Raw genomic sequence first — 18,957 nt, 5'->3', positions numbered from 1 at the left:
ACCCAGTACAACAGACAGATAGATTGGCTATCTCATTTTGTCGGACTAGTCTACTAATAAAGGAGGGTAGTTTACCTAACCTTATAATGACTTCACGATTCAGCTAGCAAGCAAGCTAACAATGATATAACCTTTGCCTATACAATGAATTCGGCTTTTAAAATTGAAGTATATGGAAATGAATGAGTGTCAAAACAGACAGTCATATTCTGATGAACTTTTTTGAATACTTATGTCTCAGATGCACAAGAGATCTTGAATTCATAACTTCAGAGACAAACATGTCTGCTTCATACCATATGTCGGTTTAAAGCTCATTAGAGCTTATGTTTGTCTATGTTTTATATACCATGCCGACTCTAAATAAAGCTTATTTATTTATTTATTTATTCATACCAGAGACATATATATGTCTCTGTTCATACCTACATCTTAAACTTGGCATGAGGGAACACTTAAAACTAGGATTTATGAAATATTGAATGATTTCAGTTTTTCAGTTTTCATATTGTGAAGTTGCCATTCTTGAGTATAAATATACCGTAAGGAGAACCTCTGCCATACATAGTAATCAGTAATATTGTACGTCAAGTTATTCATATTGTGTTTCCTTTATTAAAAGATGAACAGTCATTATAAAGCCAAAGTTTCTATTGTAAACAATCATAGGGCACAGGTGCAACTTTGACTATAGCAGTGTTGCACTTAAATTGTGGCTTATGATTGTCATAAAAATGCAGTGAGGTGTAAGCTATTGGTAAGTCAAAGATGAAGAAAAGGAATTAACTAACTTTTTCTTTGTAAACTGTTGATAGGAATTTTGTGTCATAAACACTTGTACCATATCTCTTTGTAATTTTTGTGGACAGTCTGAATGCTAACTCTTCTTTTCTTTAGGAGGTGGTGTAGTAAAAAGTGCAATAATTTGTTGAAAGTTTCTTAAGGAATGACTAATATTTTTTCTGTCTATGAAGAAATAACATTAAAAATTTGGCGCACACTGAATAACGCGCGTAGCGGGGTATTTATTAAACAGTGTGCACCACAATTTTTATGCTATTTCGAATAGACAGAAAAAATATTACAGTCATTCCTTATAATTTAATTCTAAATTCCATTTTAAACCGTAGAAAACCATGAAAAAATGTTGATGACGTCACGGTCACATGACTAAATTATGTCTATGGGCTCATAACAAAATAACCTCAGCCAATCAGAAGACGCGTTACATCCAAAATTAAATTATTGTGAAATAACAATATACCTGGAAGTGTGGAATTTCACTTTTAGGGGAAAAAAAGGGAGTTTAAAAGATCAGGTGAGAGAAAAAGGTTAGCAAATCCTTTATAAAGTTTAATTGAACAATAGTTTTCTAAATCTTTGCTTCTTTTCCCCCATATAGATAATAGTATATTGTACCAATCAACTGTTTCCTTACACTCTTGTTCATAATACTATCATATAAAGTGACATATACTGTTGATGCATTGTTATTCGTGGGTTTTCATGGGTGAAGGAAAAAGAATGTATTTATAACTTTATTACATAAACAAAAATATTTGTTCAAGACTGAATCTCTATGGTATCAATTTGATGTGTAATCTTTAAAACTTGCTTTCACTCCTTGACTGTAACTATGACAACGACCTTGAGAATTTGACTTGAAAGTAAGTCACATTATGATTTTCCAGTGACATAGCTTACTCCTCTTGTTGGAGTTGATGATTTAAAGTCTGATGAAACTCCATGACTGTGCCCATGACCATGGCTATGACCATGACCTTGTCCATGACTATGACCATGACCTTGATTGTGACTATGTCCATGACCTTCAACATTTGACCTATATCCAGTGTCTAATATTGGTGATGGCCCACGTTGTTGATATTGTCCTGATGTTCCAAAACTTTGTGAGAATGCTGGACTACCTAGCACACTAAAACCTGAAGCCCTTGTCCAATCGTCTTTGAATATTTGAATGGTCAACATACTGACCATGCTAGATAACCTACTGTAGACATGAGCTAGGACCATCTGTTCATCAGCGTCACGTCTAACTCTTACTTGTACTGATCCTGCCTGAAAAAGATAATGTAACAATTTATTCCTTCAGTTAGAGATGCTGTTAAAATGTACTAAAGAATAAAATAAATATGAGGAGCTACAATGATTTAGATAAGGTTACACTGTTTTCCTCTAACTACAGTTGATATTAAAGAGTTTAAAATATATAATGCTGAAAAATTGTACCACTATTCACTTTGCATTTAATTTGTAAACCATCATGATCTATATACACTTGGAATATTTGATTCCATCATTGTGTGGAGATACTTATTATTGCAAAAATTATCTTAGCAACAGCATGCTGGAATATTTTTTTTACAGAACAATTTGAAAGAAAAATATGCAAAGAACTTATCCCACCTGCCAAAATTAGTGTTTCATTGTCTAGATCATTGGAGATAACACATTATGGGAGCTTTTATTATAAAATAGGATACTAAAGTAAACATCAAACTTGTATAAAAGTCTCACCAGTGTTCCAAATGATAACGTCCAGAAATGTTCATGTCTAAACTCCAACACACCATCTAATGTAGAGGCTTCACGTATTATTTTGTCTAACTGACTTAGTAAATGTGAGGGTGTTGTCTGAAAAATAAATAAAAATTTCTGATTGGCCAAGATGTGTTGTTGTAGTATGGGAATTATCATTGTTGAATTATGACAAGGGTTACATTCTGTTTAGTCAAGATAAAGTGTTGCATTACTGTAGATTAATTTATTTTTGTGAGAAAAGGTAAACAATGTAAAATCAATTATTGCTATTTTATGAAATTTTCCTTTCTAAGCACAGTCGAGTGATAAGAAAAATCATTACTAGACATTAAGGGCACAGGTGTTGTTGTCAATGAAAATTAACAACGTTGTCATAGGTAAAAAAGCAAAATAAACAGATTATCATTGGACATCTCAACTTGATTGCTTTTCTTAATTTCCCAGTACCCGCTCAAGCAAGAAAATCAATCTCGTTGAGATAATCAACGATAATCTATGAACATCATTATGATATTCTTCATACCTGCAAAAGAATTTTGCCAGTGTATGCACTCATTGGAAACATAGTGCCACATGTCATGATAGCTATAGATACAGCTGCCCAAGTATCTGCTGAGTGATATAATCTATAAATAGAAATCATGTCACATGATATCATACAAAACATTGAGGAATATCAGCTAAAACAGTAAAAAGAAACAGTTCAAGATGTTGTCGTATGAATAAGGTAGTGATGACTAATCATTATTACTTTCTGAATCTAAAATTCCTATCTTATTTCATTAAAATAAATAATTCTTATTGGTTTTTGTATTGTGTTGTGGAAAAGCTATTTCATAAATATTTGTTCTTCGTCCAAATCCACACTTATTCTTATAAATTGATTTATAATATTACATGTACTGATAACCCAAGAATCAGGATAATTTGTTTTGTCCTTGTTTTATTATGTCTAGAGAATAATCCAGCCTATACTTACTTGGTGTCAATAAGTATATGTGTTATAATAACTGCTATTCCTCCAGTAAAACCAATCAGGGCCATTGGGTTAATCCTTGGTAACAACAGTTTACTCAAACCAGGTATTATATGGCACACACTACAAAAACAGAGACAATACTCAAATCAGCTATTTCAGAAATATGTCATGTGTTTTAATAACCAACTTAGACTTGACAAATTAACAGCATGATTGAGTCACAGGGACTTGGTTAGCTGATTAAATGTTTGGTGTCAACGTTAAAAGCAATGAGAACGTAATACAAACAAACAGAAAACACAAATTAAGACTTGTAAAACATTGATAAAAACAAAAATTTAATCAGCTAACCAGGTCTCTGTGGGCTCTTTGACTACTGATGCTATTTTGTACATTTCTGTAACATAGGGTCCATGATATGCATATCTTCCTTTAAAAAACTTGAACTACAAGGGTTCATGACATTGCTAATGTCTACTCACCTCTCTGACATATCTGTCATGTGTTCCTGTAACCAGCTAGAACAAATCATGTCTACTCACCTCTCTGACATATCTGTCATGTGTTCCTGTAACCAGCTAGAACAAATCATGTCTACTCACCTCTCTGACATATCTGTCATGTGTTCCTGTAACCAGCTAGAACAAATCATGTCTACTCACCTCTCTGACATATCTGTCATGTGTTCCTGTAACCAGCTAGAACTGGATGCATCAACAACATGGTTCATGGCTCTGTTGTTTATACTGTATGTAAGGGTAAAATGCACAAAGAAGGCAAACAATGTACCTATCAACAATCTACCTCTGAAATTAAAAGAAAACACTTATTTAAACAAAAGATTTTCTAAATATATATCCATTTGTTTTAAACTTTATTTTAGCTGTGTTAAAAAAAAATGAAAATTAAGTCAATACACTGTGAAAGCTGCACTATCTGATTTCACAGTATTGTTTTATTCTTCCTTACTTGTTAAACTTTTAATATATATATATTTAAAAATGCAGAGTCTTATAACAACAACACTTTAGGGACTGCTGCAGAAAATTTATTGATCGACATGTTTCGGTGCCTAGGGCGCCGTCATCAGGATAAAAACAATACATAAAATCATGCTAAAGAACAAAATCAGGTTGTTAAAATTTAAACATCACAATGTTACAATGGTAAGTAACGTTGTTAATAGCAACTGAAAGTGAAAGTGAAAGTTCATTGTAAGTATGGAAGTAAACTATAAAAAGAAATTAAAATAAAATGTTTTTGTTGTGAAAATGTTTGTTAAAATTATTCTGCCAACATGTGTTTGTCCTCTTGCATCGTGGAAAGAATAATACAATAAGTTGTCAGGCTGTGTATAGATTTTGTTCTTCAGCATGATTTTATGTATTGTTTTTATCCTGATGACGGCGCCCTAGGCACCGAAACATGTCGATCAATAAATTTTCTGCAGCAGTCCCTAAAGTGTTGTTGTTATAAGACTCTCTACATTTTATGTTTTTTTATCATAACGACCCTGCATACCCGGCGAGGTATCCACTTTATGGACTCTACCGTACTACAGACTCACCAGGCGTTGGTTCACTTTCGTTTGTAATTGATATATATTTTAAATATCATTTTTGCTATCAAGAGGAACCTCTTTAAGGGCACAGTAATTAACATTGATCTTCCCCAATTTCAAAGCATCACACAAACAGTTGATGTTGTTACCTTTATATGGTATACATATGAAGTCATTTAAAAAAACAAACAAAGTTTTAGTGTTGATAAAAGTTATATTCCAAGGACTTGTGTTGGTAAAAGTACTAAATCAAGGATTTGTGTGGAGAAACATACTAAATCAAGGACTTGTGTGGGTTGAAGTACTGAATCAAGGAGAGGTATGGTTTAAAGTACTAAATCAAAGACTTACGTGTGTATATCAGGTTGTATAAACATTCGCTCTACACTGAAAGTAAAAAAATACAAATTTCATATTTTTCAATTTACAACATTGAAATAAATAATCAAAAATAAAAAGTTTCTGCTGAAGAAGAATTTCATAGTAATGTCAAATGAACAGGATGTATGGTTTTTTTCCTTGTTAAAGACCGCATGTTGACCTATAGTTGCTGAAATTGAAGACAAACATCTCTGTTTGATAGATGTCTCAATGGCAGTCATACCACATCACCTTATTGTTTTTTCATTTTCATATTGGGGATTTGGTGGCTGTTTAGTGTAAGTTGTTGCACAACTTCTTCACTAGCCTGTCAACACTGAGGATGTTAGTTCTAATCCCACACTAGGCAGGTGTGCTCAACTCCAATCTTAATTGGCCAGGATTGTTAGTTTTCCTACTGATGGTCGATAATTCTCTCAAAGAACTCCTGCGTCTTCCACCAATAAAATTTAAACACCATGAAATAGCACAATAGTGTACAAAGTGACCTTAAACACCAATCATTCAATCTATCAATTATATTCATATATAAAAAAGAAGATGTGCTATGATTGCCAATGAGAAAACTGTCCACAAGAGACCAAAATGACACAGACATTTTAAACAACTATAGGTCACTGTACATATAGTTTATGACAATATATAGTTTATGACACTTCTTTCAAGTTCAAAATTGTATAGCACTATCCTCTTCTAGATACTAGATTTACAAGGATTTTTATATTGTTGGTCATTTCAAAATTATTGGTTTCCAACTTCCTGAAGTAAAGTTGACCTTATAAGAATTTTGTTATTTTTAGGTACTTTTTTTGTCGAACAGCTCTCCCAACTGTTTAAGTTCTTATATAATCCTCGGCATAAAAATATTTGGCTTTGAGCATTACTGATAAATCCAGAAAAGTGCTTTGAATGCATGAAATTATTTCAATACAAAAAAGAAGATGTGGTATGGTTGCCAATGAGACAACTATCCACAAAAGACCAAAATGACACAGACATTAACAACTATAGGTCACCGTACGGTCTTCAACAATGAGCAAAGCCCATACCGCATAGTCAGATTAGTTTTCATTTTTTTCCATGCATAAAATTTTTGCAGGCATAAAATTAGTGCATGCAACCAATAATTAGCTCTTTACACTACTGGTAATATTTTTATTTATGGCACAACAGATTTTTCCCTTGAATACATGAATTCTTTTTTATTTTGTTCTATAACATTAATTGAGTTCAACACCAAGCCACTAACCTTTCTTTTAAAATAAACAAAGATCCTAACTGTGCTAGCATGGTACTGGCAAATACTCCTAATACCTCATATCTTTCATATCTGTAAAACAAAATGAACAAGTTCATATGTCAACCATAACATTATGTACATATTTATTTTTCGTTCATTATTTTGTACAAAATTTAGGACATTAGTTTTCTCTTTTCAATTGTTTTACAAAAGGGTTTTTAACAGATTACTATGTAGTATTGGTTTTGCTCATTGGTGAAGGCTGTATAGTGGCCTATAGTTGTTAATATCTATATCATTTGGTCTCCTGTGGAGAGTTGTCTAATTGGCAATCATACCACATTTTCTTTTTTTATAACTACCATTGCCTTTCTAAACTGAAGTGTACTTGATGAAGATTATTCCAAAATATGTGTCCTGTGCATAGAAAACTGTTTTTTAGAATGGTCTTTCAACATTATATGATTAGGGTTCTAAAAGGCAACCTCACATGATATTTTAAGTTTTTTTTATTGCAAAATAAAATGAAAATCTGTTTTTCACTTATTGTAGCTCAAAAATACAATGTGATGCATGTTGATTAAAATTACAGGCTTATTTTCACTAACTGTTACACACAGTAGCATTTGGCACTTGAGGATTACCAATTACATTCCTTTTTGAATCACCATTTTCAATCTATGAAAAAAAAAGTGTTGGAGGGAGGGGGGGGGTTAAAATTAAATGATGAAGTTGAAATCATCCCTTCATAAATTTTACGGACACCATTACGAATTGGTTGACCATTATTGAATAACCATTTCACAGATGATATCAGATATGTTCCTCAAGTTGTAATTACAATTCACTTTCCTTTTCACCATGAATGTGACCTACCAAATTAGACTATTTACCAGTTTTGTAATAACATGAGCAACAGGATGGGTGCCACATGTGCAGAAGGATTTGCTAACCCTTCGGGAGCACCTGAGATCTCCCCCAGTTTTGGTGGGGTTCGTGCTGTTTAGTCTTTAGTTTTCTATGTTGTGTTTTTTGTACTATTATTTGTTTATTTGTCTTATTATTTTTTTGCTATGGCATTGTTACTTTATTTTGGATCTATGAGTTTGACTGTCCCTCTAGTATCTTTTGCCCCTCTTTTATGATGAAATCACCCCTAGTTTTTGTTGGGGTTCGTGTTGTTTATTCTTTAGTTTTCTATGTTGTGTCATGTGTACTATTGTTTTTCTGTTTGTCTTTTTCATTTTTAGCCATGGCATTGTCAGTTTGTTTTGGATCTATGAGTTTGACTGTCCCTCTAGTATTTTTTGCCCCTCTTTTATGATGAATTACAATGTATATTACTCTCATACCCAAATGAATATGTTGATGTAGGTTTTTGTATCTGTACCCATAAAGTCAACAGACATACCAATAAACTGAAAAGACAAATAGGATTTTATGTTTTTGTTGGATGAAAATGTACATAGTTTAGGCTGTAAATATATACCTACAAATAACTGTTATGACAAACAAATAAATGATGTAAATTTCTTAAATCTAATTCTTTCATATCTTGATCCTTTAAAAAGGACAAGTTTCCATTCTATTCAGATTCTTCTAAACAAAAGAAACTGGTTTAAAGCCTTTTACAGTTTGAAATATTCAAAACAAATGGGAAAATTAACATGAACTTTAATACAAAAGAAAACAAAAATAAAACAAAAGACAAAAGTTTAGAGTAGATGAGAAGGATGATCACAATATAACATCAATCAGTGACCAGGGATTGATAGAATAATACAGTAGATTACAGTTCATGGTCATCTTTTTTTTTCGATGTTTGTTTCAAACTGTAAATATCTTCCCAGTTTTAACCAGTTTATGCTGTTTAGAAACATAAATGAATAATAACATGTGCGAAAAAATATTTGAATTTTGTAAATATACAAACAAACCAGAAACTAACATGGCTGAAAGGGCCCAGCTTGTACACTTTTAGGTTAGGGAAAGAGACTGGTGCATACAAAGCAAATGTTCCTAAGTTGTAAATTTTCATAATCTTTGACACAAGGAATTAAAGAAGGGGTTCTTGATTCTAATATGATTTGTTAAAATCCAAGCACTATGTATTTTGGTGAGGATTTTCGTAAAAGTTTTTGATACATAAAAATATTTAACACCAAATTGCAACTAAATGTTAACTGAAAAAAAAAAAAAAAGTCTGGCATCTATCAGTAAAATATTAAAAAAAAATTTGCTTCAGATATCATTTCTTAATAATCATAAATAAGCTTATGTCTCTTAAAAGTTGTCTCATTGGCAATCCCACCACATCTTCTTTATCATATTGTGTTAAAGTTTCATTTAATTCTTTGTGGAAGGGCGTGCATAATATATATTCACACTTAGTTTTCTTAGAAAATGCCTGTACCAAGTCAGGAATATAACAGTTGTTATCCATTCGTTTGATGTGTTTGAACTTTTGATTTTGGCATTTGATTGGGGACTTCCCTTTTTGAATTTTCCTTAGAGTCCAGTATTTTTGTGATTTTACTTTTTACTCTTTATCATGTCCAATACTATGTGGAATCAGGGGGAAAATATTTTCATAACAAAAACATGGTTCTTTTTGAAATTTAATTTGTAACTTCATGATCATGTTTGTCATTTACAATACATTTTAATGTGTGTTTGGTTATGATTTTTGTGTTTTCTTGTGTAAATATGTCCTTCTCATCGCAGTCAGGGAGTTCGATTTCGTAATTTTCATAATGTTGATATTTAAGTGGGTTTTTGTTTGCTACACACATTTTTATTTCATTGACATTCTAAACAACAAATACTCATGATAAACAGGCGTCAACACTGGAGATTATTTACAGATTTGTACCATACATAATAAAAGTGAAAATTAACATGAACTTTGATTTTTGTAGTACAGTGACTTTAAGTGAAAACTTTTTGATCTACAAAATAATACAAAATTACATTGAACTTTAATTTACAAAATTAGCAAAAACTACCATGAATTTTTGTCTTACGCAAGTGTTATTAACAAGACCAGGAAGTAACACCTATAACAAGGTGCGATTTCATACGCAACGAAAGTGAAAATTAACGTGATCTTTAATCTACAAAATAATTGAAAATTGCATTGAACTTTAATTCACAAGTACATGTAATCTAACGCTTTCATAATCTTTAGGGTCTTACACAAGCTTTTTTAACAAGAAAAGTAAATAACACCTATAATAAGATGGGATTTCATACACACTTTAACAGTTTAAAGGTGAAAATTAATATGAACTCTAAATTTTGTAGTACACATGTACGTACATTTTAAGTGAAAACTAACATGAACTTTAATCTACAAAATTATTGGAAATTGCATTGAACTTTAATTTACAAAATAATCAAAATCTAGTGTACCATGATCTTTATTGTCTACACAAGTGTTAATTACAAGACCAGGAAATAACACCTATAATAAGGTGCGATTTCACCTGAAGTGATAATTACAAATTTTCTTTAGGTCTCTATAACTAAATTGCTTATGAGATACTATCTAGGGGTTTCATTATCTTTCATGTTGACTGGTACTTTCCACGTTTCTAGGTGGTACTTTTCAATTTATTCCATGAATATTTTATATATAGGGTAAAAGGAGGAGGGTAAAAGTACCGGGTACCACCTCCTAATGAATAGCCTGACTATCCCATTTCACCTTTTACAAATAAATAAATGAAGAGAAATAACTCTCATATGGAGTGTTCAGATCTCTTCGCTCACTACATTGTCAGTTTTTTTTCGACTTGAGAGTTTTAAATGTCCCTTTGATATCTTCAGTCTTTTTCCCCAGCAAATTATAATGTCGTCATTAATTCCTACTCATTTATAGCAAATAAATGAGAATGTTAAAAAGCCGACCCTAAAATCTTAAATCTTACAAAGAACTTAAATCTCCACTACTGTCTTACGCAAACCTGATTACATATCAGGAAATAACTCCTATTATGGTGAGATTTCAAAATAATCAAAAACTACCATCGTCTTTACAGCCTTCCTAAGCTTTACTAATACAACCAGGAAATGACACCCATATAAAGGTGCAATTTCACAATGAAGTGTTAATCATCAATATTCATTATCATATGCTGACCTTCTAATGTTGGTTGGAAGCGAACTTAACTTAACAACCTCAGTCTCTAGTTTCCTATCTAGTGTTTTGTGGACTTTTTGCTATTTTCTGTTTTTTGTCTTGGTACTGTCAGTTTTTCTTCTACTCATGAGTTAAATCGGTACCTAACACTACAGAGAGATAACTCTGTTAAGTCAGCTAAACGTTTTAATTACGTTGTGTTGTAAAGGGAATATTGAGCTTCTCAATGATCAAAATTGGTGTTTGTCAAACTGCTATATAACCAGTGTAATTTTTCTGACAAAACAGTTCAAAATTTTTGAAATTTTTATATTTTTGTAAAAGGGGTCTAAGTAAATACTTTGATAAAATTTTATGAAAATTAAACTATCCAAATTAATTTTAGGGAAAGTGTTGGGTACCACCATAAGAAAGTACCCTTGCTACCTTCCACATCTTTTTTTTCCTGTAATTTTCAAGCAAATTATGTGTCTTCATAAATAATTTCCTGAAGACTTATAGCAAAAGATTAAGAAAGTAATAAATGACAATAAAACAACTTACCTTAAAAAGTCGAACATTGTGAGATAGGTATAGGCTGTTAAGGCTAGAAAAATAAAGAAAAACAACTTTTCACCAGAACATTATATCTTTTTCTTGTTAAAAAATGCATATTGCCTATTGACGTCTATTTTGGTTAACTTTTGTATCTTTTTATGTGTTAGTTTTTGTTATAGAACTGAAGTGATTTTGTTGGTAATTTATAGAATGTGAAAGCAAGTGAACTTTACATTTTGCATGAGTGGAAGCCTTTCTTGCTAAATTGTGATCATGGCTTGATTTCATTTTTTATAAATTAAACACAGCATTCAGTTTTTATATTTACAGTTCTCTAAAATAAAAATATTTTTGTTATTAACATTTCGAATCTGAAAAAAGAACAATAAGACAAAACTTTGGCAGAAATTGTCCATTGACCTTCAAACAACAAAAGGTCATAAAGTTCAAATTTGCAAAATGAAGATGATAAGATACATGTAGCTCCAAAAATATTCATCATACAATGATAATATCAAATACTTGTATCAATTTTTCATATATAGAATATATATACATGTATAAGTAATGTAAAATGTGAATTGGAAACATATGAGGGAATCAAATGATTCACCTTTCATCCAATAAAAGACCAGCATTTGTATGAAAATGGCATCTATTATTTTATAAATGTTTTAAAATTAAAAGTGATTATGAACACCTTAATTTGTTTTTATTTCAAATTGATTTATAATTCAATCATATATTATGTATTAACATGAGCAACACGACGGGTGCCACATGTGGAGCAGGATCTGGTTACCCTTCTGGCTTACCTGAGATCACCCCCAGCTTTTGAAGGGGTTTGTGTTGCACAGTCTTTAGTTTTCTATGCTGTTTCTTGCGTACTATCATTTGTCTATTTGTCTTTTTCATTTTAGCCATGGCGTTGTCAGTTTATTTTGGATTTATGAGTTTGACTCTTCCTCTTTCGTCCCTTTTATATTGCTATGAATAAATGATATAACAAAGGAGTCCATACTTACCCATACTGTTGGTTGTGTGACACCATATTAACAACACAAAGGTACAAATAAAATTAAATACTAAAAATGTTAGTATCTTTTTACTCTGAAAAGAAAAAAAAGATGAAAACATTCACTATAAATATTTACTGATTAAATGCCTTAAATATCAGTTGAACATTAGGGGCAGATACAGCCATTTATTTACCATGTCCAAAAGGGACAAATTGGGGGTTTCAACCATATTTTCCTTTTCAAATGCATTGATTGGAAAATAAAAAAGGAGGTTCCAACTCATAGACCCCCACCTACAGATCAGAAACTGACCCATTGGTAGCCTTTTGGCTGTGTTCTGCTCTTTGGTCAGGATGTCGTCTATTTTACACATTCTTTTTTTCCATTTTCAATGCTTTCCTTTGTGCTGTTTTTGAAAATTTGGTGTAGAAAACTTCTATTATTTTTTACCTGTCATGTTTGATATCATGCTGCTATGTTTTCTTTATCATGTCCAATAGAATAAGCAAGTCAAACCACAAAAAGTTAAACAAACTAAGTATGTGCAGCATTGTGACAAGGGAAATAACTCTATTTAGATATTTGGATATCCAACAAAAATAACTAATTATCTCCCTTGAAACTGACAAATTTTAAAAGTTACTACATGTTTAATAGTTTCACAAATCAAAAGACAGCTTCAGAAAAAATAAAAAGATTGATAAAAATTGCTTATGTATAATAAATAGTTTGATAGAAATAGAAATGTTAGTATCTGATCCATTTATAATTTTAAAAACAGTATAAAGATTTGTGTTTTGACAAAATATACCTGTTGTAGTCTTGTTACATTAGATATTTCTTTGAGCACTGTTTTGAAGAAAGATTTTTGTGTAGCTAAAGGGTAAATTGTTCCCTGAAATAAAAGAAAAATATACATACACTTTAATAAGCAAAATTGCAAGCAAACAATTTTTGAAAATAGATTTATTTTTTACAGTTTAAGATCATATGATAAATAACTAGTCAATGCTATATTATATATACAAGAAAAGGTCTGATTGTGAAATATGGAAATTAAACAGACAATATTATAGCTAGGTTTAAAAAAACATTGGGTTATTAAATTTGAAAAGTCACTAGTTTAGTTTTGTAAACATGGTAAATGCAAGTTACAACATCCTTAGTAAAAAAAACTATCAACAGAAACTCAATAATATATTTCTCTTAGATATAACTTAGATAAAATAAAATAAATTATAATCATTTAGGTATTTTCTTTATAATACAATAAACACAGCACTTATCAGAAAGACATAATGCATTTGGAGATCCAAAATTAATGTTGACTGTAATTTTAGAGCTATCATTTGTTGGTTTCCTATGTTTTTTTAATTTTGGGATGGCAGGTTGCTGAGCTTGAAAAGGGGGGGACTGTCATTTATAATACTAATTAGTAGTAAATACTTACAGAAGTGTAATATTTTGTTCTCTCTCTACTGAATTGGCCATCTGCAAGAAAAATAATATTTTTGTTAACTTAGACCATGTAGACTACATATTTGTAAGAACTATAAAAAAAAAAAAAATATTCTAAAACTTTTGCTATTTTTTTTTTGTAATCAATTTTATCTACTATTAGGTGTAACACCACCATTGATTTCCCCCTATTAGTCTTTTTTAAATTTGCACTATTCAAAATATTGTGCAGAATTTATCTTTCTATCAAATAAAGAAATACTTGGCATTAGTAAAGTTTTATCCTGTCCAGTACTATAGAAAAAATTTCACATAACATTTCATTGCATATAAAAAAATTACCATCACTGGAAATTAACTAATTAATTTCTCCCCTTATTTAACCTGTGTACAAGCTTTAGTAACCATTTAACCTCAAGTTTCCAAAATAGTCTATAGAAACCCCAAATACATGTAAAAAAATAATGTTGCTTTGAAATACCTAGGACATACGTTTATGCCAAAAACCTGGGTTTTATGAGTATTGTAATGTAATAAAAATGTAGGATTAATTACCTACAACTGACGTCCAAAAAATATATAGGTGCTCCTATTATTGGAGGAACATTACACAGTTGTGTTTACACACATGGCAGCACCGAACACATTGTAAATCCATTTGACAATATCTAAACGTTTCGAAACGAAGTGAAAAATATCGTGCGCCACGTGGGCGCTTACATTTGTCACTGTATGCGCCATTTCTTGTCAATATGTGCTATAGACGCAGGGCACATGTCCTTCCCGATCACTGGAAACTTAGTGGGATTGAACAATTTAAAGGTTTATCTTTTGAGTTTCTTCTAATATTAAAAAAATCCTGTTCCATTTTTTTAATCCATAAGTTCTTTAATAAAGACAGTGAAATATACATGTTACATAATTCTAATTCTATCATCACTACAATTGATATCAAATTTGTGCAATGATTGACATGAAATAATAAATGTTAAGGCTTTTATGGAGAACCTGATACATTGTATAAAGAAGGAAAACTTATTTTTTAAAACAGGTTAATTTTAAATTTCTGAAGTTTTGATTAAATTGTGATCATGGTGATGTCAGACGACTAATAACTAGAATATTGAAATATATTTAGCAAAATTGAATTGAACTATTTCAAAGTTATTCTTAAAGTCTCCATTTTCCAATTAATATTAATCTTATAACAAAAAAACAAAAAAAGGTATCATCCTGTGCCCTGTGCCATATTTTTTGGCCACTAGACAACTACTAATACATTTAAGAACAACCTTGATGAAGGCATGAATGAACCAAATATCATGTTCGCTCCCTTTCAATTTCTTACCCCACATGTTCGCATAGTCCTTTAATTTATAGCCAGTCAAAACAAAATCTTTAAAAAGAATGTGAACATGTGGGGTGCGAACCTGAAAGCCAAATGTGAGTGGGAGCTATTTAGGCCGAACAGACCAGGATTCGAGAAGAACAACAGATACAATTAGAAAAGGTACAGAGGCGTGCTGCTCGTTATGTACACAACAACTACGATTACACGAGCAGTGTCACAAACATGCTAAATCAGTTGAAATGGCCACCACTAGCTGAGAGACGCTTAAAAACCAGACTTATTTTATTTTATAAAGTAATACATTGTCTTGTTGCCATTCCATCGCATATTCTTGAACAAACAGACAGCAGAACAAGACAAAATCATACTCAGACATACAGACACATCCAAACTTCCAAGGACACATACAAATGGTCATACTTCCCGAGAACAATTATTCAATGGAATTTATTACCACAAACTGTAATTGAAACCACCACTGTTGACAGCTTTAGAGATCAGCTAACACCAGCTGTTCTCTCTAGCTTCAAATAAACAATTTCAAACAAAACATGTACATATATTTTTAATCACAATCTGTAAATACAAACACTCCAACTGTTATAAAATATTTTTATAAATTTTGTATAAATTTTTGTCAATCACGCATGCGCAACAACATGTATTCTTCAGTATTGAAGCCTTGTTGACCTTAAAGAAGAAGAAGAAGAAGAAGAAGAAGAAGAATTCGATGAAGAGACTGACAGTGTTGCTATATCAGTAACAACACCTATATTTTATAAGTAAATCAATAAAATTGATAATATATAAACTTTTTAGGAAGTGTCCAAAAAAACAAAAATACTGAAACACAATTGCATTACAAATGTAACCATACTGGTATTTGGAAAGACAAATACATGATATTCATTATTGATCATTATTCTTATTTCATACCATCTAAATCTAACGAAACACTGCTTTGTATGATATCAGGGACTGAGTGGAAAGTACTCATTTCTGTGTATGGATTTGTTTACGTTTCATATTCTGGGTTAATAGGCGCTTTAAATTCTCCGCCCATTGACTCTATTGATAGCAAACGCACAAAAGATAGAGCTAATTTAGGATTATAAGGGTGCTTGCAAAAGAAAACACAAGCTTATAAAACATTAAAAATTTAACGAGTTATGTATAAGAAGGGACCACTGGTATTTTATGTAAATGGAAAAAAGGTAAGAAACATTTTAAATAACTTCACACATAGTAATGACATTGTTGCTGAATAAGTTAGTGACTAAAAAATTAGAAGTCTGTGTAAAAAGTACACCTTGGGCTGTCATTTGCAGTGTCCTAAAATGGGAACAATACCTGCATGCCTAACAGCCTTTTATTTTTCTCAATAAATATTTAAAGGAGTTTAAACCATGTACTGACATAATTTCAATTTTCTCACAAATAAGGTTTTCTATTTCTCTAACTCCTGTTCATACATGCATGTGTCGATGTGATGGACTTTGAAAATCAGATCAGGAGATTGGGAAATTTTGGTCAGGAGGTTTTTTATCAACATATATTTTGTCGTAAATGTAACTGTTTGATGTAGAAATTGTCTATAAAAGTGTTTTTTCTTCAACTTTCCATCAGAATACAATATATCTTTATCATTTTATAGTATCATATTTTAGCCTTTCTATTTGAATGATACATGAGGGGGGATAGGACCTTTATCGGGACTCCGGGATCGGGTGTTTTTAAGCTCGGGATTTCGGGATTGGCCCTTTCGGGATCCAGGAATTCTTTTTTTCGGATTTCGGGACGTCGGGATTTACTTTATTTAAATTCGGGAAAATTTAAGAAGAGTCTGTTTTCAGTTTCTTAGTTTTTTCAAATATTTGTTATTGTCTGCCTATTAATAATACACTATGACCTTGAAGTTTTTAGGCAAGTTAAAACCTTAATTAAGTGATCAAATGATATACAAATTAATCATAAATGTCAGATTTTTTTTATATTAATTTCAATACAAGCCTTGCAAAGAAGTCTATATTCCTCAATTTTTTTTTTTAAATTTATGTTACTTATTTGTCCCAAGACATTTAAAATCATTTAATTACCATCTTTTTATGACTATTTGATTAAAATATATATATATCCTTTGTATCCTCTTACAATTTACCTTATTTATAGAAAAATAACTTAAAACAGGATAAATCAAAGGGAAGTAACCAAAATCGATTTCAATTATCTTCCAATACACAGTTTTTATTACACATTCACAGTTTTCTAGAGGTAAACATTGTTGATTACCAGTATGTTTGACACCCAAGCTGGGTGAAGCCATATAATTATACATCCTCTTTGATTTACAGGTAAAATCTAACACAGTTGTCACTTACACCCGTAGTACTACCTAACAAATTATAAAAAATGGCGGCTGAAAATTTTCATTCATAAAAGATTTCATACACAGGATTTTTTTCTCCTAAAGGGGAGGACAGGAAGAGACCCCTGAAAACGGGATTATTGTACTCCTGTCGGGAGGTTCACATGTATGTCTGTTAGTACATGTAGTTGCATACCTATTGTTGGTCAGTATTGATATTATTTGAAATGACATTGGAGCTGAGTTATTGTAAGGTGCATGGCATATCATGTTTAATTTTTATTACCATAGTTTCATTTAATAAGTTTTATTTTTTGCTGTCTTTATCTCTTATTCCGAAGTCGAGAATTTCTCATTTTCTTAAAAATATTTAAAAGTTGGTTTTATTTCTTAATATGCTTATGGGACAACCATTTGATTCTGAGGGGGGGGCCTGGGAAATATAAGGGGTCAGAATATCACCTTTCTTGTAGGATACACCAAAAACGCTAAACAAAATAAGCAGTCAAAATGAGGTACAGAATATATCATCTTCTTATTTTTATATACTAGTACTGATAGCATTACAATCCAGGTTGGATCCAAAGTCCTAGGAAAGAGGGGTGTTATTAAAGTTATTATTATTGCAATGATAAGAATTTGAAATCTAATATCTAATACATCATGTACATATTATAAGTTATATGGTTCGCTACTGACCCCATAGGGAGCCATAGAGGGTTAGTAAAATCCATAGGGGGTGAGGCCGGAGGCCTAGTCCCCTATGCATTTTATTCACCCTCTATGGATCCGTAGGGGGTCAGTAGTTAACCGTATAACGAATTTATCGGACGCTAGACTTTTTCTGCGGCGTTTTGTTGAAAAATAAACAATGAAACACAACAACATTAATAGATGACGTCGCCATTAACGCGTCATGAACCCCATATGAAACTTACTAACCCCATACGGTCTCATAGGGGGTCACCACGTGACGGCGTTTAACCAATCACAACGTGATAATTCATCTGTGGTCCAATAAGACTATAAATGCAATTTTTCCTAAAATCACAAAAATAAATTTAAGGACATACATGTAGGTGAGGTATATCAAAGTGTCAACAGTTTATCTTAGATTTTGCAAAATTGAAACACTGAATTATGAAAAAGCAGCTCAGCTTTAATTAAAAGCTTTAGGTGTTACAGTGTTCTATCTAAAATATGATGACTATAGTCCATTGAAAAGGGAACTTATTTGTGGTAAATCATTGTTTAAAGATTTTGTTGATTAACGAATATAATAAGTCCCTTTATCTATTTTCTAAATTGCGGCATAACTTCCTTCTTTTAGTAAAGATCTACATATAAATGATTTGATATTTAT

The 18,957-nt window shown here is 31.4% G+C and overlaps 2 protein-coding genes across 2 annotated transcripts in view; one reads left to right on the top strand and one right to left on the bottom strand.

The window, feature by feature from the left end:
- Nucleotides 1–1,525: 1,525 nt before the first annotated feature.
- LOC139515689 (zinc transporter 6-A-like) lies at nt 1,526–16,302 on the bottom strand. Its single transcript, XM_071305345.1, has 13 exons — nt 16,166–16,302; nt 13,871–13,911; nt 13,232–13,315; nt 12,427–12,511; nt 11,408–11,450; nt 8,076–8,141; nt 6,733–6,813; nt 5,454–5,489; nt 4,204–4,347; nt 3,542–3,661; nt 3,086–3,188; nt 2,539–2,655; nt 1,526–2,079 (listed from the first exon to the last, which is right to left on the bottom strand). The coding sequence occupies exons 1-13, from the start codon at nt 16,224–16,226 to the stop codon at nt 1,678–1,680; spliced, it is 1,383 nt and encodes a 460-aa protein (XP_071161446.1). The 5' UTR covers nt 16,227–16,302; the 3' UTR covers nt 1,526–1,677.
- LOC139515686 (xanthine dehydrogenase/oxidase-like) overlaps nt 16,303–18,957 on the top strand; it is a 65,257-nt gene continuing 62,602 nt past the window's right edge. Inside the window, exon 1 of the mRNA XM_071305338.1 lies at nt 16,303–16,443. Coding sequence (XP_071161439.1) covers nt 16,399–16,443 — 45 coding nt within the window. The 5' untranslated portion in view covers nt 16,303–16,398. The remainder of the gene's footprint in view (nt 16,444–18,957) is intronic.

Source organism: Mytilus edulis, chromosome 3, assembly GCF_963676685.1.
Source record: "Mytilus edulis chromosome 3, xbMytEdul2.2, whole genome shotgun sequence".
In the NCBI taxonomy this organism is placed as follows: Eukaryota; Metazoa; Mollusca; class Bivalvia; order Mytilida; family Mytilidae; genus Mytilus; species Mytilus edulis.
The sequence above is the reverse complement of the archived record's forward strand: the minus strand, read 5'-3'. Positions and strand labels throughout refer to the sequence as shown.

Excerpts from the sequence above, each read along its gene's own strand:
- LOC139515689 (XM_071305345.1), bottom strand. The coding sequence starts at position 16,226 with ATGAGTACTTTCCACTCAGTCCCTGATATCATACAAAGCAGTGTTTCG. Across the intron at positions 13,316-13,870 it reads GAACAAAATATTACACTTCT|GGAACAATTTACCCTTTAGC; the intron begins GTAAGTATTTAC and ends CTTTTATTTCAG. Across the intron at positions 3,189-3,541 it reads CATATACTTATTGACACCAA|ATTATATCACTCAGCAGATA; the intron begins GTAAGTATAGGC and ends TTCTATTTATAG.